The 23839-nt window shown below is 46.9% G+C and overlaps 2 protein-coding genes across 2 annotated transcripts; one reads left to right on the forward strand and one right to left on the reverse strand.

Annotated features, from left to right (window-relative positions):
* Positions 1-533: 533 nt before the first annotated feature.
* sec23a (Sec23 homolog A, coat complex II component) lies at positions 534-23839 on the forward strand. Its single transcript, XM_071903198.2, has 21 exons — positions 534-553; positions 2629-2885; positions 3066-3123; positions 3211-3297; positions 3988-4224; positions 5174-5250; positions 5633-5777; positions 7077-7235; positions 7494-7609; positions 8026-8149; positions 8269-8349; positions 8526-8615; positions 18157-18263; positions 18379-18532; positions 18881-18958; positions 19047-19208; positions 19329-19415; positions 20987-21142; positions 21592-21657; positions 22520-23731; positions 23776-23839. The coding sequence occupies exons 2-20, from the start codon at positions 2665-2667 to the stop codon at positions 22607-22609; spliced, it is 2295 nt and encodes a 764-aa protein (XP_071759299.1). The 5' UTR covers positions 534-553; positions 2629-2664; the 3' UTR covers positions 22610-23731; positions 23776-23839.
* Positions 10731-16297, reverse strand: LOC139914806 (adenosine receptor A3). The gene is made up of 3 exons (XM_071903216.2): positions 15601-16297; positions 11242-11395; positions 10731-11073 (listed from the first exon to the last, which is right to left on the reverse strand). Exons 1-3 carry the CDS (start codon positions 16295-16297, stop codon positions 10731-10733), a joined length of 1194 nt encoding a protein of 397 aa, XP_071759317.2.

The following is a 23839-nucleotide window of genomic DNA, read 5'->3' on the forward strand; positions in this document are numbered from 1 at the left end:
GAGTGAGGAAAACTCCCTGATGCGTGAAAACTATTTTGGGATGGTTCAGGACTGGGGTTAGGCACGGCCGAAGATCCTATATTCGCAAGATGAGTCCCTCGTAAAAAAAAAAAAAAGTGTTATCCATGTGGGTGTTAACTGTCACACCGTGTGTTTGTGTCTGATCTGATCCAGATCGGACAGGGAGTTCAGTTCTTCTCACTAAGGGTCAGTTTAAACTCTGGATGTTCTCAAAACTTTGGATTTGTGTATAACTTTGTTAAAAAAATTACCAAATAAATCTTAGATAATTTCTGCAATAAACAAATTCTGCAGTAGAAGATAATACTAGAGTGATAATTGTGTAGTAATGTCAGTGTATCTGTGTCATTTTAATAGCAGTAGCCAACACTCTGACGGCAGACTCTTGTCTGTTGGCGGTTCCTGGATCAGAGTCAGAGTGAGACCTCTTGGTTTTTCTCCCCTCTCTGTCTTGACGTGGCGCCGCCATGTTGTTTTGCTGCGTTGTCAGCTGTGGTTCAGTCAGTAGAAACCTGCAGCAGCGGAGGATCAGGTGAGTCTCTACCGCTGTTTCCTCACAGTAGAAACATTCATATCTATCAGAGTTTCAGCCGAAGTGTCTGTGTGTCGGTTCAGCTTCAGCTCGGGTGTTAAATATGTCAGAAATATTCAGTCCGGCGGTTATTTGGTGTTTAGAGGCTGCTGTTTGCCGGGTGTGTTCATGCTAGCTGCTGTTAGCTGCAGGCTAACACTCTGCCTGTCTGTCTGTACAGAAATGACAGAAAAACTTTACTCAGTCATTTTAAAGTTCATGCTAACATTTCTTCACTGACTGCTGTGTTGTGAAGAAGACAGCTAGCTTGTTTTGCTGTCTAGATAACGTTAGCATCTTTCTGCTGGTTCAACATCATTGGTTTGTACTGAGATTCAGTTCACTTATGACATTAATATTATTAATATTATCTAGTTAATCAGCTGATTTAACTGGTTTCCTAATGAGCAGAAGAGTGAGATGTGTGGCTGACAGTCTGCAGGTGAAGCTAAAGCTAAAGTCTAAAAAAAAATCCATAGAAACAAAATCCACTGGACTTAAATGAGGAGTTTCAGTCCAGTGGATTTTGTTTTTATATAATTTTTGGACATCTGACTACCTGGATGACAAATTAAATGAATCTATAGAGACATAAAGCTAAGATCATTACCAACATGTAGAGAGGTTCAGTTTCTCTATTTCACTATAAAACAGTGTTACGGTTATTATTTTATTATTTTGTTATTCAGATGTTACCAGTGACTGATTTGAGTAACCAGTCAACCTGCTGCAGTCTGCAGGTTAAAGTGAATCTAGAGCTGGGCGATATGGTTGAAATCAATATCACGATTGTTTTTCGATATCGATATATATCACGATATGACTCAGGTATGTAAAATCAAATAATCAAATTGTTTTATCCCATTGAACTGAGTTTTTGATTAAAATGTGCTTCTTCTCATCAGTTCAGACTGATTTCCCAAAATCACCAGATCATCACATGATTCACTGAAACATGATAAACTTTAATATTGACTGATCAGCCAGCTCTAAGTGAAGCTTGTTTTAGACTTGAGACTTGACATTAATGACTTGGACTTGACTTGGTAATCTACATTTAGACTTGGGACTTGTGCCTCAGGACTGGAGACCGATTTGGGACTCGAGCAAAGTTCATTCGTTCACACCTCTGTTATTTAACATGTGATTTTGCAGACGTGAGCCATATTGTGATATATATTGATATTGGAAAAAAATCCTTATGATTATTCTGATATTGATTTCAGCCATATCACCCAACAACATGTTGCCAGTCAGACTGAACAGAACAGATTTAATCTGAGGATAAACTGAGGATTAAAATATTAAAACACATCCTGAGTGCTGAGTCAGCTTCCTGTCTGTCTGACAGGAAGCTGCTGAGGTCACAGGAACACTGCCAGGCTGCGCTGACCTCTGACCTCTGACCTCTGACCTCCCTGCGATTGTTGTTGCTTGTAGTGTTGGTAGAGTCTAGGAACTGAAGTTTAGTTTAGTAGAGTCAGAAATGACTGGAATGTCAAGTGTAGCTGTAGGCAGGCTAGATATGTAGATTTATAATACAAGTCCAATAGATATGTGTGTTATATTATTTTTATAATCTTACATATACCTATATTTATATGTAGCATAAGTATGTACACTTTGGTATATTTTCATTTTGGATCGGATCTGATCTGATTGGATCTGAATTGATCTGAACTGATCAGAACTGATCTGAACTGAACTGAACTGAACTGAACTGAACTGAACTGATCTGATCTGTTCTGAACTGATCTGAACTGATCTGATCTGATCCAGACAATTTTATGATCATTTATTTACCAGTCCTGCCACAAAAATCAATGTTCATTAGATTTTTGTTAATTCTTCCGCCTGTCAGTCTCAACCTGTTCCTGTCTGTACAGATTACTGACAGTACTGCAGTACTACTGACAGTACTGCAGTACTACAGTACTACTAACAGTACTACAGTACTACAGTACTACTAACAGTACTACAGTACAGTGACAGTAAACCTGCACAACCTGACTTTCTTCCTGTCTGTCTCTCTCCAGCCTGTAGTTGTGTTTCCCCCCCGTCTCCCCGTTGCCATGGCGACCTTCCCAGAGTACATCAGTCAGAACGAGGAGCGCGACGGCGTGCGGTTCAGCTGGAACGTGTGGCCGTCCAGCCGGCTGGAGGCCACGCGGCTCGTGGTGCCGCTGGCGGCGCTGCTCACCCCGCTGAGGGAGCGGCCCGACCTGCCGCCCATCCAGTACGAACCGCTGCTCTGCAGCCGGGCCACCTGCCGCGCCGTGCTCAACCCGCTGTGGTGAGGGGGGGCCGGGTCAGGGGGCGGGGGGCCGGGTCAGGGGGCCCGGGGCGGGGTCAGGGGAGACAGTTTATTGTTTGTTGATCTACAGGTTGAGAGCAAAGACAGAAGTTCACCAAGTCTGACATGTCTAGAGTCATTTAGTAGTCTCTCACCCATCTGTCTCTCTCTCTCTCTCAGTCAAGTGGACTACAGAGCGAAGCTGTGGGCCTGTAACTTCTGCTACCAGAGGAACCAGGTGGACACACACACACACACACACACACACAGTCTATGTTCCAGTAGAGTGACAGTAGACAGTAACAAAGTTTCTACTGTGTTTCAGTTTCCTCCCACCTACGCTGGAATCTCTGAAGTGAACCAACCTGCTGAGCTGCTGCCTCAGTTCTCTACTATAGAGTATGTGGTGCAGGTAAGAGTCTGATGGACCTGAAACGTTCTCCTGCAGAAAGAGTTCCTGTCATCATTAATTAGCTGTTGCGGTTAAAAACACAAATGGCTCCAAACCTGGGTGGAGCGAGCTTCACTGTAGACGAGAGAGAGAGAGAGAGAGAGAGAGAGAGAGAGAGAGAGAGAGAGAGAGAGAGAGAGAGAGAGGTGTTGAGGTCGTGTTCTGATTGGATTTCCCACTCTGATGTGTGAAAGTAGTTTTTAATCTGCAGCAGAACGGAGAAATCAGCTGATAGAAACTTTTGAGAAACTGCATATTTTAGTTGGCTAACCCTTTAATGTGATGGACTGATGGACTGATGGACTGATGTATTGATCTGTCTCAGCGGGGCCCCAGATGCTCCTTTGGTTTGGTTTGGTTAGATTTGATTTGATTTGATTTGATTTGGAAAATAGAAAAATACATGCTAAAAATAATCCAGTGAATGTATATTTGACTCCAGAAGAAATCCCCAGAAAGTGTTATTTAAAACGTATCATAATAATAATATCTTTATTTATGCAGCACTTGATCCCCCAGATGCCCCCGGTCTGTCTGATAGATATATTGATACATGTATTGATCTGTATAGTTCCCCAGCGCGGCCCCCAGATGCCCCCGGTCTGTCTGATAGATATATTGATACATGTATTGATCTGTATTGATCCCCAGCGCGGCCCCCAGATGCCCCTGGTCTTCCTGTACGTGGTGGACACCTGCATGGAGGACGAGGACCTGCAGGCGCTGAAGGAGTCTCTGCAGATGTCTCTGTCCCTGCTGCCTCCCACCGCGCTCGTCGGCCTCATCACCTTCGGCCGCATGGTGCAGGTCCACGAGCTCGGCTGCGAGGGGATCTCCAAGAGCTACGTGTTCCGAGGAACCAAGGACCTGAGCGCCAAGCAGCTGCAGGTAGACCCTGTACTGACTAGTGCTGTAGCTAGTCCTGTAGCTAGTCCTGTAGCTAGTCCTGCTGTCAGAGCCAAGCAGCTGCAGGTAGAGCCCGTACTGACTAGTGCTGTAGCTAGTGCTGTAGCTAGTGCTGTAGCTAGTGCTGTAGCTAGTCCTGTAGCTAGTCCTGTAGCTAGTGCTGTAGCTAGTCCTGTAGCTAGTCCTGTAGCTAGTGCTGTAGCTAGTCCTGTAGCTAGTGCTGTAGCTAGTGCTGTAGCTAGTCCTGTAGCTAGTCCTGTAACTAGTCCTGTAACTAGTCCTGCTGTCAGAGCCAAGCAGCTGCAGGTAGACCCTGTACTGACTAGTGCTGTAGCTAGTCCTGCAGCTAGTCCTGCAGCTAGTCCTGTAGCTAGTCCTGCTGTCAGAGCCAAGCAGCTGCAGGTAGAGCCCGTACTGACTAGTGCTGTAGCTAGTCCTGCAGCTAGTCCTGTAGCTAGTCCTGTAGCTAGTCCTGTAGCTAGTCCTGTAGCTAGTCCTGCTGTCAGAGCCAAGCAGCTGCAGGTAGAGCCTGTACTGACTAGTGCTGTAGCTAGTCCTGCAGCTAGTCCTGTAGCTAGTCCTGCAGCTAGTCCTGTAGCTAGTCCTGTAGCTAGTGCTGTAGCTAGTCCTGTAGCTAGTCCTGTTACTAGTCCTGTAGCTAGTCCTGCTGTCAGAGCCAAGCAGCTGCAGGTAGACCCTGTACTGACTAGTGCTATAGCTAGTGCTGTAGCTAGTCCTGTAGCTAGTCCTGTAACTAGTCCTGTTACTAGTCCTGTAGCTAGTCCTGCTGTCAGAGCCAAGCAGCTGCAGGTAGACCCTGTACTGACTAGTGCTGTAGCTAGTCCTGCAGCTAGTCCTGTAGCTAGTCCTGCTGTCAGAGCCTGTATAATGTATTGTAATGTGAATGTAATACAATGTGTTTGACCTGCAGGAGATGCTGGGTCTGACCAAACCTTCAGCCCCCCAGGGAAGAGGACCACAAGCTCCTCAACAGCCTCTGTCCAACAGGTACACACACACACACACACACACACATACACACACTGCACTAAAATGACTGCAGGCAAAAAACAAATGTAGAAGGTGTGGGGGGGCAGAGGGTTTCAGATCTGGAAAGTCTGGAAACGTCTGGAACATGAATGTGGAAATTTCCAGATCTGGAAAGTTTGGGATTAGGAAAAGTATTGATTAATAATCCTGACAGACAGAACACATCTACCAGACTGTGGAACCACACTGGCATTTCACACATAGTGATATGAGTAGTATAAAATAATATTGATCACCAGTAAAATGTTTTCAGGGTGTTTTGGGGAGTTGCTCAGCAGTAACGTGTTTTCGGGGTGTTTGGGGGTGTGTCGGGTGTGTCGGGTGTTGTTCCGCTCCCCAGGTTCCTGCAGCCGGTGCAGAAGATCGACATGAACCTGACGGACCTGCTGGGCGAGCTGCAGCGCGACCCCTGGCCCGTCACACAGGGCAAGAGACCGCTCCGCTCCCTGGGGGTCGCCATGTCCATCGCTGTGGGCCTGCTGGAGGTGAGGGGGGGGGGGGTAGGATGTAGGGATTAGGAGGTATAAGTTAGGAAGTAAAGGTTAAGGATTAAAGTCCCCATGAAATGAACTCCCATTCCTTTTACTTCCTGGAAAACACAGTATCTGTCACGGTGACATCACGCTGCACCAGGAGGCGGAAATATACATTTCTAACCAATAAAATCAGAGTTTTGAAGAGTCCCGCCCCTCCGCCCCTCCGCCCCTCCGCCCCTCCCATCAAATCAAACCTCCTTTCTCTCCCTGACTCATATTCCATTGATTTAGACTTTTGAATGATGATGATGGTTAGGAGGTAGGGGTTAGTAGGTAGGATGTAGGAGGGTTAGGATGTAGGAGGGTTAGGAGGTAGGATGTAGGAGGGTTAGGATGTAGGAGGGTTAGGAGGTAGGATGTAGGAGGGTTAGGATGTAGGAGGGCTAGGAGGTAGGATGTAGGAGGGTTAGGATGTAGGAGGGTTAGGAGGTAGGATGTAGGAGGTAGGATGTAGGAGGGTTAGGATGTAGGAGGGTTAGGAGGTAGGATGTAGGAGGGTTAGGAGGTAGGAGGGTTAGGATGTAAGATGTAGGAGGGTTAGGAGGTAGGAGGGTTAGGAGGTAGGATGTAGGAGGGTTAGGAGGTAGGGGTTAGTAGGTAGGATGTAGGAGGGTTAGGAGGTAGGAGGGTTAGGAGGTAGGATGTAGGAGGGTTAGGAGGTAGGATGTAGGAGGGTTAGGATGTAGGAGGGTTAGGAGGTAGGATGTAGGAGGGTTAGGATGTAGGAGGGTTAGGAGGTAGGATGTAGGAGGTAGGATGTAGGAGGGTTAGGATGTAGGAGGGTTAGGAGGTAGGATGTAGGAGGGTTAGGAGGTAGGAGGGTTAGGATGTAGGATGTAGGAGGGTTAGGAGGTAGGAGGGTTAGGAGGTAGGATGTAGGAGGGTTAGGAGGTAGGGGTTAGTAGGTAGGATGTAGGAGGGTTAGGAGGTAGGAGGGTTAGGAGGTAGGATGTAGGAGGGTTAGGAGGTAGGATGTAGGAGGGTTAGGAGGTAGGAGGGTTAGGAGGTAGGATGTAGGAGGGTTAGGAGGTAGGAGGGTTAGGAGGTAGGATGTAGGAGGGTTAGGAGGTAGGAGGGTTAGGAGGTAGGATGTAGGAGGGTTAGGAGGTAGGATGTAGGAGGGTTAGGAGGTAGGAGGGTTAGGAGGTAGGATGTAGGAGGGTTAGGGCAGTTGGCTGATAACTGGGTTAGGGTGTAACACCGGTGTGATCAGCTGATCGCTGACTGAATGTTAAATTTTACCCACAGTGCACCTTCCCGAACACGGGCGCCCGCATCCTGACGTTTGTGGGCGGGCCGGCCACCCAGGGGCCCGGCATGGTGGTGGGAGACGAGCTGAAGACACCCATCAGGTCCTGGCACGACATCGAGAAGGACAACGCCAAGTTCATGAAGAAGGCCACCAAGGTGAGGGGGGGGGGGGGGAGTGAGTGTGTTACCTGTGTGTGCGTGTGTGTGTGTGTGTGTGTGTGACAGATCCAGACTGGTTTCCTTCCTAGTTGTTCATGTTACTTTGAAAAGAGGTATTTAACTGTGTCTCTGTGTGTGTGTGTGTGTCTCTCTCTCTGTGTGTATGTGTATGTGTGTCTGTGTTTGTATGTGTGTGTCTGTGTTTGTGTTTGTGTGTGTGTGTGTGTGTGTGTGTGTGTGTGTGTGTGTGTGCAGCACTACGAGGCTCTGGCCAGCAGAGCGTCCACTAACGGTCACATCATCGACATCTACGCCTGCGCTCTGGACCAGACCGGCCTGCTGGAGATGAAGTGCTGCTCCAACCACACAGGGTACACACACACACACACACACACACACACACACACACACACACACACAGCTGGGTACAGTAGTTGTACTAGTGCTGGTTCGATAGAAGAAAGCTGATTTGGGGCAATTTTGTAGGGCAACGTTGCCTGACGTGTCAACACTGTGCAACATGGCAACTTGTTGATCAGATGAGTTCAATCTGATCCCAGCCGGAAAACACACCTGGATGAGTTGTATTGTTAAAAATAGAAGTGGTTGCTAATGGCAACTAGGAAGTTAATTATCTTTCTTTCTTTCTTCTGTTTTTATTTTTATCCACATTTCCATTCCAGTCATTTCTGTGATTCTGAATCTCAGGGTTTGATTTTACTGAACCTGATGCTTCTGTGTGTGTGTGTGTGTGTGTGTGTGTGTGTGTGTGTGTGTGTGTGTGTAGGGGCTACATGGTGATGGCCGACTCCTTCAACACGTCTCTGTTTAAGCAAACCTTCCAGAGAGTTTTCACCAAAGACGTGCAGGGATCCTTCAAGATGGCCTTCGCCGCCACGCTGGAGATCAAGGTACGAGTCATGACATCACTTCCTGTTCCGCTGTGTTGAAGTCCTCCATCTGCTCTGTCCCTTTACATTCTGTCGGTGGGGCTTGTTTGGTTTCTGATCTGGTGTGTGTTTGTTTTCAGACGTCCCGGGAGGTTAAGGTCTCCGGAGCGATCGGACCCTGCGTCTCTCTGAACGCCAAAGGACCCTGCGTCTCCGAGAACGTACGCCACAACAAGCTAACCTGCTAACAGGCTAACTAGCTAGGCAGCTAACTTACCTGAAATCACTGTTTTATTTATATTTTATTTGTACTGTTTTATAGTATGTACAGCTGCTCTGAGGGTGTGAGCTGAATCTGTGTGTGTGTGTGTGTGTGTGTGTGTGTGTGTGTGTGTAGGAGATCGGGACAGGAGGAACCTGCCAGTGGAAGATCTGTGGTCTGGATCAGAGCACAACGCTGGCTCTCTACTTCGAGGTGGTGAACCAGGTACGACCTCTGACCTCTGACCTCTGACCTGCTGACAGTCTGACTCAGTTTGTGTCTGGCTGCTCTGCATTAGTAATCATTTATATTATTAATAACTGATCCAGAGCTGATTGATCTGTCTGGGTTTCCTTGTGGTCCAGGTTTTAAAAAGTTTGTTATTTACAGAAACAGTAAAGTTTGGGGACAAAACTGCTGTTCAGTCTGATAAACACTCTGTCACTTCATACATAACGATATTATATTAACAGAATATAGAATGATGTTGAGCTGTACAGTCACACTGAACACTGACCAACTCACATCCAGTCTACAAACTAGAGTACTAAAACATCCTACTGCAGTGGAAGTACTGTATTTGCAGTAGAAGTAAAAGTACTGGTGTAAAAAATCTCCTTCAGTAAAAGTAAAAAGTGTGTGATTTAAAATGTCGTCAGAGTAAAAGTTCCTGAGTTCCTCTTTAGAACAGAGAACGTTGTTAGCTGTGATCTTTTCCATGTGATTCTAACAGGAGAGAGGTCAGAGTTCAAACTAGATTCTTTTCACTGGAAACATTAGAAATGACAAAATAAAGTGCAGAAACAAAGTAAAGTCAGATTCCTCTTCTCACTGTGAATGGATCCACAGTTTGTCAGTTTCTGTTGATCCAGTTTCTGTTGATCCAGTTTCTGTTGATCCAGTTTCTGTTGCTGATGGAGAGACACAATCTGTTCTGTGATGGATGGATTTAAAATGGACTGAAGGACAAAACTGCAGGAGAGATGGACTGAAGGGAAAGTCAAATACTGACTTTAAAAAATACTCAAAAAAGTACAAGTACACAAAAAAGCCTAAATTATAATCAACTCACAGTAACGAGAGCAGATGTAATTAGTTGCTTGGTATTAAAGAAACACACCTGACTAGGTATGACTGGTGTTTATTTTGGAGATGATTGACAGTTTTCATACAGTTTGATTTCAGTAGCCCTCCTTGGTCTGGGTTCAAGCCATGGCTCGGGGTTCCTGAAGGGTCGGGTCTGTGTCTGCAGCAGCAAAGTTTTCTTCATTATAACCATAAAGACATTAAGGCGAACTTGTTAGCCAAGTTACAAAAAGTAGCTAGATTTAGTTTTTTGCATATAACTCTTAGACCAGGAGCTGTCAGTCATCTTCATACCAAGGAGCAGTAAATAGACACACAGTAGACACACAGTAGACACACAGTAGACACGCATGAGGCCACGGACCCACTGGATCAGATTTAGTTCCATATGGAAGAGTTTAGTGTTGAGTTACAGCTGTAAAAACTCAACACACAGATACTAAAGGTGAGTGAGAAGTCACTTCTACGTTCTCTAGTTGGGATCATTTTTAGTAAATTAAATTATAGTGAAATTAAACTGTTCTCATTCCACTGGAACCTCCTCAAGAACCCTTTGAACCCCCTCAAGAACCCTGGAACCTCCTCAAGAACCCTTTGAACCTCCTCAAGAACCCTTTGAACTTCCTCAAGAACCCTTTGAACCCCTCAAGAACCCTGGAACCTCCTCAAGAACCCTTTGAACCTCCTCAAGAACCCTTTGAACTTCCTCAAGAACTCTTTGAACCGCCTCAAGAACCCTGGAACCTCCTCAAGAACCCTTTGAACCTCCTCAAACCCTGGAACCTCCTCAAGAACCCTTTGAACTTCCTCAAGAACCCCTGGAGGTCCCCAGTCCCCACATTGAGAACCACTGTCCTAGCAGTTGGGGACCAGCAACCTGAAGCCGCTGGCTCGTCGCAGCGCTGACTCAGCACGCCAAACAGGCGAGGGGATGAAAAGTTATTGAAGTTGTGTTTGACTTGTTGTTGTCAGCCTGGAGGCGGAGTCACAGGAGCGTCTGTGATTCGTCAACAAACAGACGACATCATGAATGAGTGTTGATGATGTCACGGGCTGACGCAGCGCAGCAGCCCAGTCCGAACTGTTTTCACGGAGCTTCAGGTAAATGTCATCCGCTAACGGACTTGATCAGCCAATGAAATGTGTGCAGACTGCTTCAGAAGGTCTGGAGCCCCGCCCACAACAACAACAACAACAACAACAACAACAACAACTGTGAATGTGACAGAGGATAAACATCCATGTGAACACGCCTTACACATGTGGTGATGATGATGATGAAGATGAAGCTGATCTGTTGTCTGGTTCTGTCTCAGAGCTCATCAGCTGCTCCGGTGATGGAGAGGAGGAAGATGATGAGGATGATGATGATGATGGTGGTTGTGTTGGTTGTATTGATGCTGATGAAGATGTTTGTGATGGTGGTGATTTTGGTGGTTGAGGTGCTGCTGCTGCTTCTGCTTCTGCTGGTGTCTTTGAGCTGATGTGATTGGCCGTGTCCAGGTGGAGGGCGGGGCTCTGGGGGCGGGACTTCCTGTAACACCGACACACCTGGAGAAACCTGAGGAAGCTCCGCCTCACAGCCAGCCTGTACCTGCTGAGAGAGAGACAGACACACATGTTCTCTCTGGTTGGTAGTGATGGGACGAGATATTGAAGTTCAATATATCGCAATATAAATATGTGACAACACGTATCGTGGGGCAGAAAAAAGAAACGTGATATTGGCTATTAGTGTGTGTGTGTGTGTGTGTGTGGTCCTCACCTGTGTGTGAGGCAGGTGATCCAGGGGTTGAGGGCGGAGCCGCTGAACAGCAGCCAGGTGCAGAGGGCAGAGGTCAGCGCCGCCGCCCGCCGCCCGCTCAGCGTCTCGTACAGACACAGAGAGGAGAAGGGCAGCCAGCAGACCAGCAGACACACTGCAACACACAGCACAGGTCACATGACCGAGAGAAGACCTGAGACTGGACCTGACTCGGGTTCTGGTGACTTGGGACTTGACTCTGACTTGTACTTTGATGACTTGAAAAGGTTTCTAAAGTCTTGACTTGAGATCTTGTGTTTGTGTAAATGACTTAGATTGAAAGTGATGAGATTTGTTCCAGCGGACGACTGAATTTAAATTCTGTTTTCTGAATTTGTATGGAATGATTGAATTTATTGAAGTTGAAACTGATTATAGAAATCAAACTCATGATGCTCTTACCAAGTTTTTATCCTATTAAAACCATATTGCATTGAAAAGTCCGAGATATTTAGTTTTCTTTAAGATATTAAATTGATACTGGACTCTTGATTTGTTCTGACTTGACTTGCTGTTCTACATTTAGACTTGAGACTTGACTTGAGACTGACTTAGCCTGGTAAGTCCATCCTGATCACGTGACCTCACATTCTGTTTCGCTCCACGGATCAGTCTGGACTTCCAGCCGCCCACATCGATCTCAGTGGGCGGGAGTACTCGCCTTGACAGACAAACTCCTTCAGCCAATCAGCGAATCCAAACTCAAATCCAGTCGGAAGAACGGCGAAAACGTCTTTTCCGCCGAGAAACTCCGCTAGTGCGTACTCTTGTTCTTGTTTAATTGTTGTTATTGAGTCTATTTCTGCAATAACTGCACTTATGTCTGTGTTTACTCTACTAACGTTAACGTTACCGCTCGTTGCTTCGGGAGACGCCGTTACTGTTTTGCCAGCGGCGGCCTGTATTTCATGTCATCAACTACGACACAGTCCCTGATTGGCCCGGTTACATTGTAATTTCAGGAAATGGATGTGGGCGGCTAGAAGTCCAGACTGATCCGTGGAGCGAAACAGAATGTGAGGTCACGTGATCAGGATGGTCTTACCAGGCTAAGACTGACTTGCCCCGCCATCATAATTTCCATTAGTTTGACAGCTCTTCGAGGATTCAGTTACTCGTCTTTTCAGGTGATTTCTGGATCTGAAATTCAAATATCCGCCAGATCCAGATCTCTCCAGGCCAGATATGAGTTGCACCACATCTGACAGTTCAGTGCAGCTCTGTGATCAGATGGCAGTTCAGACTTCATGCAAAATATGTAAAACAGCAGAAAATAACCTTCCTGGAAAAAGGCGTTGAGAGTTCGTGAGGCGATGCTCCTTCTCTTTATACTCTGTCTCTTGTGTAGTGGAGGTGAATGTTCTGTGTTTTATTGTCTTAAAGCATTTTGATCTAAAGGCTTCTGCTTAAATGCCTGAAATGAGTTTCTTAGTCAAATATAAATTGTGAAGTTGATCTTATCCAAGTGTTGGCGGAGTTAGTTCCGGTCGAGCAATTTGATTGGACAAGAGGCATTCCATGAGTGCTGATATACAGTACAACAGCACTCCCTCTCGTGTGATATTGCTTAAATATAAGATAGTTTTGATTTGTTTAACACTTTTTTGGTCGCTGCATAATTCCATTTGTGTTATTTCATAGATTGGAGTCTTTACTGTTATTCTAAAATGTGGAAAATAGGAAAAATAATGTGGTGAAAATGTGGTGTGTTCAAACGTTTGACGGGCGGTGTGTGTCGCATTGAAAAGACGAGTGTAACCGAGGCTGTAGATTGATATCAACATGAAGCAGTGATAAACTGTATTCTATAAATAAACAGGTGGTAAACAGAGATTAGGCTTCAGACTGAATGAGATCATAACTAACCTCTGACCGACAGCACAGAGACACTGAAAAACCTTTTCTACTGTTCCTGCCTGGTTCTTCTGTCTTCCCCTTCACTTCCCCAACATCTATAATCATTCTCTGGTGCTGTGACCTCTGACCTCTGACCCCTGACCCCCTCACTGCTGGTCAGTGTTTGTGACAGTGATGTGGTGAAGCGAGTGTGTGTCGCGTCTCACCGCTGCAGCCATAATGCAGCAGGACAGACAGCTTTAGATTTCTGCTCCACTCTGTCATTTAGATTATAGTGAGTCAGCATGTCCCAACAGCAGACTGACTTCAACACACACAGTCCCAACAGCAGACTGACTTCAACACACACCGTCCCGACAGCAGACTGACTTCAACACACGCAGTCCCAACAGCAGACTGACTTCAACACACACCGTCCCGACAGCAGACTGACTTCAACACACACCGTCCCGACAGCAGACTGACTTCAACACACACAGTCCCGACAGCAGACTGACTTCAACACGCGCAGTCCCGACAGCAGACTGACTTCAACACGCGCAGTCCCGACAGCAGACTGACTTCAACACGCGCAGTCCCGACAGCAGACTGACTTCAACACGCGCAGTCCCGACAGCAGACTGACTTCAACACACGCAGTCCCGACAGCAGACTGACTTCAACACACACCGTCCCGACAGCAGACTGACTTCAACACGCGCAGTCCCGACAGCAGACTGACTTCAACACGCGCAGTCCCGACAGCAGACTGACTTCAACACGCGCAGTCCCGACAGCAGACTGACTTCAACACACGCAGTCCCAACAGCAGACTGACTTCAACACACACAGTCCCGACAGCAGTCCCGACAGCAGACTGACTTCAACACACGCAGTCCCGACAGCAGACTGACTTCAACACACGCAGTCCCGACAGCAGACTGACTTCAACACACACCGTCCCGACAGCAGACTGACTTCAACACACACCGTCCCGACAGCAGACTGACTTCAACACACGCAGTCCCGACAGCAGACTGACTTCAACACACACCGTCCCGACAGCAGTCCCGACAGCAGACTGACTTCAACACACGCAGTCCCGACAGCAGACTGACTTCAACACACGCAGTCCCGACAGCAGACTGACTTCAACACACGCAGTCCCAACAGCAGTCCCGACAGCAGACTGACTTCAACACATGCAGTCCCGACAGCAGACTGACTTCAACACACGCAGTCCCGACAGCAGACTGACTTCAACACACGCAGTCCCGACAGCAGACTGACTTCAACACACACAGTCCCGACAGCAGACTGACTTCAACACACACCGTCCCGACAGCAGACTGACTTCACTCTGCTTTTATTTCTTCACTGCAGTGTCAGAGTCACATTTTGGCTCAAATGTCCAGAAAATAAAAACAAAATCCACTGCACTTAAACCTGAAGAGAGACGTACCGAGGATAAACCTGATAAACCAAACAGACCTGCAGCTCCAGATTTAGTTATTCTCTAAATCATAATAATAACAATAATAATTTACCTAATTTCCCCTCAGGGATCAATAGCGTGTCATCTTATCTTAATACAACACAGTATAACTTTATGGGGCAATTTAAAGGACGCAGTTAAAAGTACAAACAGTCATTAAAAATAAACAGAATACACATATTACATAATAAAACAAGACAGGAGCGGAGCGGTCAGCAGATTGGCTGTTTGCATATTGTGCTAGTGAAGTTGCTGAGTGGTCAAAGCTGAAATTATAATAGTTTATGATTGTCCGGCTCACAGCTCTGATTTCAACTTTGTTTTTCTTCTGGTAGAAAAGTGTTTTTCCTTCAGTTTTTCCAGAACTGAAGGAAAGTTCATCAAAAACTCTCTGACACTTCTCCAGAGAACCAATAATAATATTAACAACAACAACAATACTGAACCAAGTTTATTAATTAGACTGTTTTTTAGCCAACTAGATGTTTAGAATAGAGCAGGACTCCAAGTGATGGTTGGTGTCCTGAAGACTAGAGCTGAAGAATCAATAATAAAAAAAAAAAAATCAAAATCTCAATATGATCTTCTGTAATTTCCAAATCTCAGAGTGCAGTTAGTTTCTTCAGAGATTTTGTCCAAACTGGATTTGTGAACAAGGAGGATCAGACCTCCGCAGTAAATCTGCTCACTGACATCTAGTTTTTAACTAAATCACTTTTCTTTAAACAATTTTAAAGTTCTAAGAAATGTATGACAAGAAAAACTTGTGATGATGTGAATCGCAGTTTAAATCGCAATTGCAATATTTTGTCAAATAATCGTAATTAGATTTTCAGTGAGTATCTTTCAGCTGTACTGAGCAGACTGACTCACCAGATGCAGACTGACATTTCCAGTCTGTAGTGTTAACCTGCAACAATAGCACAGCTAGAGTCGCTGTTTCCATAGCGAGGTAAGTTGTGTAGGCGACCAATCAGGGCTGAACTCACCTGAAGTCGCCACCATCACCATGGAGCTCCTGAAGTAGCTGTTGGCAGGAACGTAGAAGCAGTGCTGCTCGTTGCACATGAACGTCCCGCGCCTCGCCTGCTTCCTGGCGATGTAGACGATGCAGCCGTACAGGAAGCACATGGTGAGGACGGGCGCCAAGACGCCCGCCGCCATCCACAGCGCGTTGAAGGCCTTGTTGTCGGGCGTGAAGCCGGGGCAGCAGATGAAGCGGCGGTCGCTGTAGGAGTAGCTGCCGAAGCCCAGCAGGGGCAGAGCGGCGCTCAGCAGGCAGAACGACCACACCAGGACCAGAACCGCCTGCGTCCGCCGCGCCGTCCACAGCCGGCGGTAGCTGAGCGCCAAGCGGATCTGGGTGAACTTGTCGACGGTGGCCCAGGTCAGGGAGTGGAGGGAGGAAGTCTGCAGCAGCAGGAACAGGAAGCCGCTGCCCTGGCACAGCGCGCCCTCGCTGGGGAAGCCGTCCGGCCGCAGCAGGCTGTTGTGAGCGCCGAACGGGACGGCGCAGAGTCCGAGCGCCAGGTCGCTCAGGCTGCAGCTGAGCGTCAGGCCCAGCGTCTCGCTCCGCAGGTCTTTGTTGAGCAGGAGCACCAGCAGCAGCAGCAGGTTCCCGCTGACCGAAGCCAAACCGGACAGAAGCATCAGAGCGGCGAACAGCGGCTTCACCGCCTCCTGCATCTTCACTCCGGGAAATATCTGGCCAGTTAGTTCAGATCAGACTTTATCAGCGTTGTGCTTCCTGTCTGTCAGCGTGGCGTCAGTCCAGACCTGAGCAGACGCTGACAGAGTCAAACATCTCCAGCTGTTCAAACCGGACTGTAATCCTGAGGCTTGTGGTCAGAAGAGCCGCAGCAGAGAGACTGGAGTGATGAGTTGAGTGTGAACGATGTTCGGTGAGTCACAGCTGCAGTGGGACGGGTCACAGCTGCAGTGGGACGGGTCACAGCTGCAGTGGGACGGGTCACAGCTGCAGTGGGACGGGTCACAGGGTCTGCAATGTTAAAACATGAAGGAACGTCACCAGAGGAAGTGGAACTGAGGTGAATCCAGGTCAGCAGTGGAGCCGTGATGATGTCACCCTGCTGAAACATCAGAGACGTTCAGTGATGTCATCTGTTGGAGAAGATAGACTGACCTGTCAGCCAATCAGAGTCTCCGGTCAGCGCCGTGGGTCCTGACGTGCCTGGTGAACGGCCATGTTGGATGAAGCAGGTTCAGTCTGGGACCTGCAGCACTAAAACAGTTTTGACTTGATATCTTCATCTAAACTCTTCACTCCTGAACCTCCAGTCTTCAGTTCCTTCTGATTCCAACTAAGTCAAACTACTGAGGCAGTTACAGAGGAACCTCCTCCTGGTCTGAACCTCCTCCTGGTCTGGATCTCCTGCTGGTTCCTCCTCCTGGTCTGAACCTCCTCCTGGTCTGGATCTCCTGCTGGTTCCTCCTCCTGGTCTGAACCTCCTCCTGGTCTGGATCTCCTGCTGGTTCCTCCTCCTGGTCTGAACTTCCTCCTGGTCTGGATCTCCTGCTGGTTCCTCCTCCTGGTCTGAACCTCCTCCTGGTCTGGATCTCCTCGTCGCTCCTCTGAAGTGTGGAGGAGCAGAAAGCTGCTGTTTCTGTCTCCTCCCTCCACAGAGTGATGAGGCGTGTCCTGCTGTGTGTGTGTGTGTGTGTGTGTGTGTGTGTGTGTGTGTGTGTGTGTGTGTGTGTGTGTGTGTGTGTGTTGGGATCAAAGTTAAGTTTTCCTCTGGAGACTCTGTTGCCGTGGAGCATCTGTCACCTGCTGTGATGATGAGAGGATACACACACACACACACACACGCACAAGCAGAGGATATTGGATGTTCAGCTAGTGTTTACAGTAAGGCAGCTGTCAACAGATAAGTGTGTGTGTGTATGTGTGTGTGTGTGTGTGTGTGTGTGTGTGTGTGTGTGTGACAGCCTGGTTGAGTTAATGACAGTTTGCTGCAGCTCCATCATGTTTAATCGTCCTGAGGCTGTAAAACCTCAAACCTGCTGGAGGTTTACAGCTGAAATATTACAGACCATAATGACTGGTTTGGTTTAGTTCAGTCTAGCTCGGTTTAGCTCGGTTCGGTTCGGTTCAGTTCGGTTGAGGATTGATCTGTTAGAGTTGAAGCAGCAGAAGATGGAAAATAAATAGAACCACAAATCTGCTGTTGTGGCGAAAAAACCTGCTACTGGTGTTATTAAAGTTAGAGAGCTGAGATGTTAAAATCATCTGAAAACATTACAGACTGACTGACAGCTCAACATGAAGCCAAACACTCCATCCCTCTGTTCTGTAACTCTGTCGTTCCCATCCCTCTGTTCTGTAACTCTGTCGTTCCCATCCCTCTCTTCTGTAACTCTGTTGTTTCCATCCCTCTGTTCTGTAACTCTGTCGTTTCCATCCCTCTGTTCTGTAACTCTGTCGTTTCCATCCCTCTGTTCTGTAACTCTGTCGTTTCCATCCCTCTGTTCTGTAACTCTGTCGTTTGTTGTTTTCATCCCTCTCTTCTGTTGTTTTTCCGCAGCACAACGCTCCGATCCCTCAAGGCGGCCGCGGAGCCGTTCAGTTCGTCACTCAGTACCAACATTCATCTGGACAGAGACGCATCCGGGTCACAACCACCGCCAGGAAGTACGCTGCACACACACACACACACACACACACACACACACACTCTCCTCCTTTCCTATCTCCTTTCCTCTATCCTCCTCTCATCCTCCTCTCCTCTCTTCTCCTCTCCTCTTAGTTGGGCAGATGCTCAGACTCAGATTCAGAGCATCGCAGCGTCGTTCGACCAGGAGGCGGCGGCCATCTTGATGGCGAGGCTGGCGGTGTACCGGGCGGAGACGGAGGAGGGGCCGGACGTGCTCAGGTGGCTGGACAGACAGCTGATCAGACTGGTGAGGAGAGAGAGCGTCCCGTAACACAGAGGTCGCAGGTTCGATCCCCACAGCGGCCGTATGTGCTGCTGAACCGACTGAATCCCTACCGACTGGCTTCACTGTTGAAAAATGCTGAAAAACTGTTAAACTGCTTTACTGCAGGAGCTAGCGTGGTACAGACAGCTGCACCTGAGCATTTTTACATAAAACACTAACAAACACAAATAATTCACTCTCCTGAAACTGAGACAAATATTGTGATGAAGAATCGGGATATGAACATTTTATAAATATTATAAAATATTATTTTTGCCATAATCAGCACTGTGATACATGATGTCTCTCTGTCTCTCTCTCTCTCTCCAGTGTCAGAAGTTTGGAGATTACCATAAGGACGATCCCAACTCCTTCCGATTCTCAGAGACTTTCTCCCTCTATCCCCAGGTACTGTACATCCCATAATACTATACCATCAGTAAAGTTTTCTTTATGTTCTGAACTGTGTCTAACTCGTTGTTCCTCTGTGTTTCAGTTCATGTTCCACCTGCGGCGCTCTCCCTTCCTGCAGGTCTTCAACAACAGTCCAGATGAGAGTTCCTACTACAGACACCAGTTCAACAGACAGGACCTGACGCAGGCGCTCATCATGATCCAGCCCATCCTGTACGCCTACTCCTTCAACGGGCCGCCAGAGGTACACACACACACACACATATATATACACACACACACACACACACACACACACACACACACACAGACATGTATTAAAGTGCTCCATGCAGCAGCTGTAAGCAGAGTGTTTGTGTTGCAGCCGGTCCTGCTGGACAGCAGCAGCATCCTTCCAGACCGAATCCTGCTGATGGATACGTTCTTCCAGATCCTCATCTACCATGGAGAGGTAAGACCTGCAGCTCTGAAACACTCTGAAACAGTCTGATACACTCTCAAACACTCTGAAATACTCTGACACACTCTCAAACACTCTGAAATACTCTGATACACTCTCAAACACTCTGAAATACTCTGATACACTCTCAAACACTCTGAAATACTCTGACACACTCTCAAACACTCTGAAATACTCTGACACACTCTCAAACACTCTGAAATACTCTGATACACTCTCAAACACACTCTGAAATACTCTGACACACTCTCAAACACTCTGAAATACTCTGATACACTCTCAAACACACTCTGAAATACTCTGACACACTCTCAAACACTCTGAAATACTCTGACACACTCTCAAACACACTCTGAAATACTCTGACACACTCTCAAACACACTCTGAAATACTCTGACACACTCTCAAACACTCTGAAATACTCTGACACAGTCTCAAACACACTCTGAAATACTCTGACACTCTCAAACACTCTGAAATACTCTGATACACTCTGAAATACTCTGACACTCTCAAACACTCTGAAATACTCTGATACACTCTCAAACACTCTCTCAAATACTCTGACACACTCTCAAACACACTCTGAAATACTCTGACACACTCTCAAACACACTCTGAAATACTCTGACACACTCTCAAACACTCTGAAATACTCTGATACACTCTGAAACACTCTGAAATACTCTGATACACTCTGAAACACTCTGAAATACTCTGATACACTCTCAAACACTCTGACACACTCTCAAACACACTCTGAAATACTCTGACACACTCTGAAACACTCTGAAATACTCTGATACACTCTGAAACACTCTGAAATACTGTGATACACTCTCAAACACTCTGAAACACTCTGATACACTCTCAAACACACTCTGAAATACTCTGCCACACACTGAAACACTCTGACACACTCTGAAATACTCTGCCACACACTGAAACACTCTGACACACTCTGACACTTTGATACACTCTGAAACATACTGACACACTCTGAGATACACTGAAACACACTGAAACACTCCAAAAAAGACCCACTGTGAAAAACACTGAAACACTCTGAAACACTCTCAAACACACTCTGACACTTTGATACACTCTGAAACATACTGACACACTCTGAGATACACTGAAACACTCTGATACACTCTCAAACACACTCTGAAATACTCTGCCACACACTGAAACACTCTGACACACTCTGACACTTTGATACACTCTGAAACATACTGACACACTCTGAGATACACTGAAACACACTGAAACACTCTGACACACTCTGACACTTTGATACACTCTGAAACATACTGACACACTCTGAGATACACTGAAACACACTGAAACACTCTGACACACTCTGACACTTTGATACACTCTGAAACATACTGACACACTCTGAGATACACTGAAACACACTGAAACACTCCAAAAAAGACCCACTGTGAAAAACACTGAAACACTCTGAAACACTCTCTCTGTCTCTCCCTCTCTCCCTCACACCTCCCCCCCTCTTCCCCTCCCCCCCTCTTCCCCCCCCCCCCCCCCTCCCCCTCAGACGGTGGCTCAGTGGAGGAAGGCTGGTTATCAGGAAATGCCTGAGTATGAGAACTTCCGCCACCTGCTGCAGGCTCCGGTGGACGATGCCCAGGAGCTGCTGCACAGCCGCTTCCCCATGCCCAGATACATCGACACAGAGCATGGAGGCAGCCAGGTCACTCACACACACACACACACACACACACACACTCTTGATTCCACACATTTAAAGCTCTGTGTAACTTCTTCTTGTGTTGTGTTTCTTCCTCCATGATAAAACCCCCAAATCAGTGATTCTGTGATCTGTTGCTCCGGTAGAGCAGACTGGAGAATTGTGTTTTTTTCTCTCTGCATTCACTGCCATCGTCTGGAGGAACAGTCTGAAAATCACTTCTAGCACATAAAGGAACGCCGACAAAGCAGATTCTGACTATATATAAACAACAAGTCTCTCACTTTTTCAGCCTGTAACAGAATTGATTTTGGGGTGATATCATGGCCAGGAAGCTGCCACCCAAGATGCTGCCAAAGTTCAACAGCACTCTAATCCCACACAGTTAAATTCCATACACTGTAGTGTGAATGATGATGATGATGATGCTGATGAAGACTGTGTGTCTCCAGGCTCGGTTCCTGCTCTCCAAAGTGAATCCCTCCCAGACTCACAACAACATGTACGCCTGGGGACAGGTGAGGCTGACCTTTGACCTTTAACCCTTACCTTAACATGTGCCAAACCTCCGTCTGAAACTACCGCAGGTCTGGAGAAATTCAAGCAGAGCAGTTGGTTAGAAAAGGGCGGAGCCAAATTATCTATAAACCATATAGGTACAGCTGAAAAATCAGAAAAAACAGTAGACAAAATTGTGAATATGATTGTATAAGTTGCTGAAACTGAAATAAAAACTAAGTTAAAAAAAAAAAGAAAAGGGCGGAGCCTCTGTGGGCTGTCGTCATGCTTCAGACCAATCAGATTGCTCTGGGGGCGGAGCCTGGCGCTGCTGCTCACCTGTGTGTTTCCTACAGAACGTTCCCCACTCTGTATTTTCTCGTCTTCCTCTGAACTTCCACCAGCAGCAGCTTCAGTCCCTTTGGCCTTTAGAACGACTTCCTGTTCCACCATCACAGACTACTGAAACTAGACATTTCTCTCCCCCATAATGCATCACAGGCTGTCGGCCGGGTTTGATACATCAAACGTAAACAGCCGTTCCGTCCTGTGTTGGAGCTCAGAAGCTGCGAAGGCTTCATCCACTCAGTCGAAGTTTTCATCTGTTTTTATGGTTAGAGCAGCTGAACTGAAACAGGAAACTAGTTTCTACCGGACAGAAAGCGAGGTGCCGTGTGTTTTCAAACTCTGAGCCAATCAAACGGCTCCTCTGGATCCACAAGGTCTCTGATCCTACATTTTCTGACAAGAATTTCTCCAGACCTCCGTCAGTCTGAGACAGAGTGAGATTACTGCAGTACTGATACTGATGCTCCATATATATAAACCTCTGTCTCTCCATCTCTCTCCATCTCTCTCTCTCTCTCTCTCTCTCTCTCTCAGGAGTCTGGAGCTCCCATCCTGACAGATGATGTCAGTCTTCAGGTCTTCATGGATCATCTGAAGAAGTTAGCCGTCTCCAGCGCTGCCTGAGACAAATCCTCCTCCTCCATGTTACTTCTTTATTTCCAGCCTGTATCAGTGTGTTTTTCTGTTGATTTGCATTTGCTGCCTAAGTTCCTGCAACAAGCGGTCGACCCGCCGGCCGACCTACCGTTACCATGGTAACCAGTCAGTCAGGCTCGTAACCGATCATCGCTCCGCCGGTCCAGAGCCACCCGCTCACTCCTGACTAGCCAATAGCGAATAGCCTGGCAGTGCATCATCCAATCAGCAGTAGGTTCAGAACAGCAATAACCAATAGTGAAGCCTGTAGGAACGTCCATCAGTCTGCATTCACTTCTCTAGTCTCTAGTCTCTCTGATCTGGTCTAATCTGGTCTGTTCCAGTTCAGGAAGTGTCATCAGTCCAGTTTAAGCTAATTGAACTGATTAGTCCTCATTTCTGAATTCATTAGTCACCAAAGACAGTTCTGCTGAACTCTTCCTCTGCTTCACTTCTCTGCTGCTGCTGTTAAAGCTTCTGAGACTGAAGCAGCTTTCTGTCCAGCTGTCCTCCGTCTTCATTATTTCCATCCAGTCACAGTGAAAACAATATTTATTCTCCATTTTCCCAGCGCCTTAAAACAGACTGAGCCGACATCTCGTCCTTCACCCAGACAGTAAAACAGAGTCTGTCCCACTTTACTTCATAAACCATCAGAGCGTTTCCCTCTCTGCACTGACAGATATGCTGGATGATTATTCTCCATATCTGCGTATGAAGAGTTAATTTCCAAAACACTACATCTCCATTTAGGGAAAAACTCTCCTGTAGAATCTACCAGCTTGGTTTCATGTTGTTGGTTTTGGACGTCAGTTCTTCAGTTCATCCATAAAGCCTTCCAACACTAAGATCCTGTGACATGTGACAGCAGATGAGAAGAGAAGGAGAATGTGTTCAAGTGTGGAGTTTGCTTTTAGCGGGGCCTCGTCTGTCTGTCTGTCTGTCTGTCTGTCTGTCTGTCTGTCTGTCTGTCTGTCTGCCTGTCTGTCTGTCTGTCTGTCTGCCTGTCTGTCTGTCTGTCTGCCTGTCTGTGTTTATTCTCATGTTTCTAATAAAACTCTGCTGTGGAAAAGCGTGTTGTGAATTCTGTTGGATCTGGATCTGCACTCTGTTTTCCCTCCATGAACAGAAAGTTTCTGCTCATTGGTGTTGAGTTTCATATAAAAGAAAGAGGCTGAGAATTTGGGTTGAATTAGATTAAATTCTTCAGTATTTTAT

The sequence above is a fragment of the Centroberyx gerrardi genome, chromosome 17 (genome assembly GCF_048128805.1).
Source record: "Centroberyx gerrardi isolate f3 chromosome 17, fCenGer3.hap1.cur.20231027, whole genome shotgun sequence".
NCBI classification, from domain to species: Eukaryota; Metazoa; Chordata; class Actinopteri; order Beryciformes; family Berycidae; genus Centroberyx; species Centroberyx gerrardi.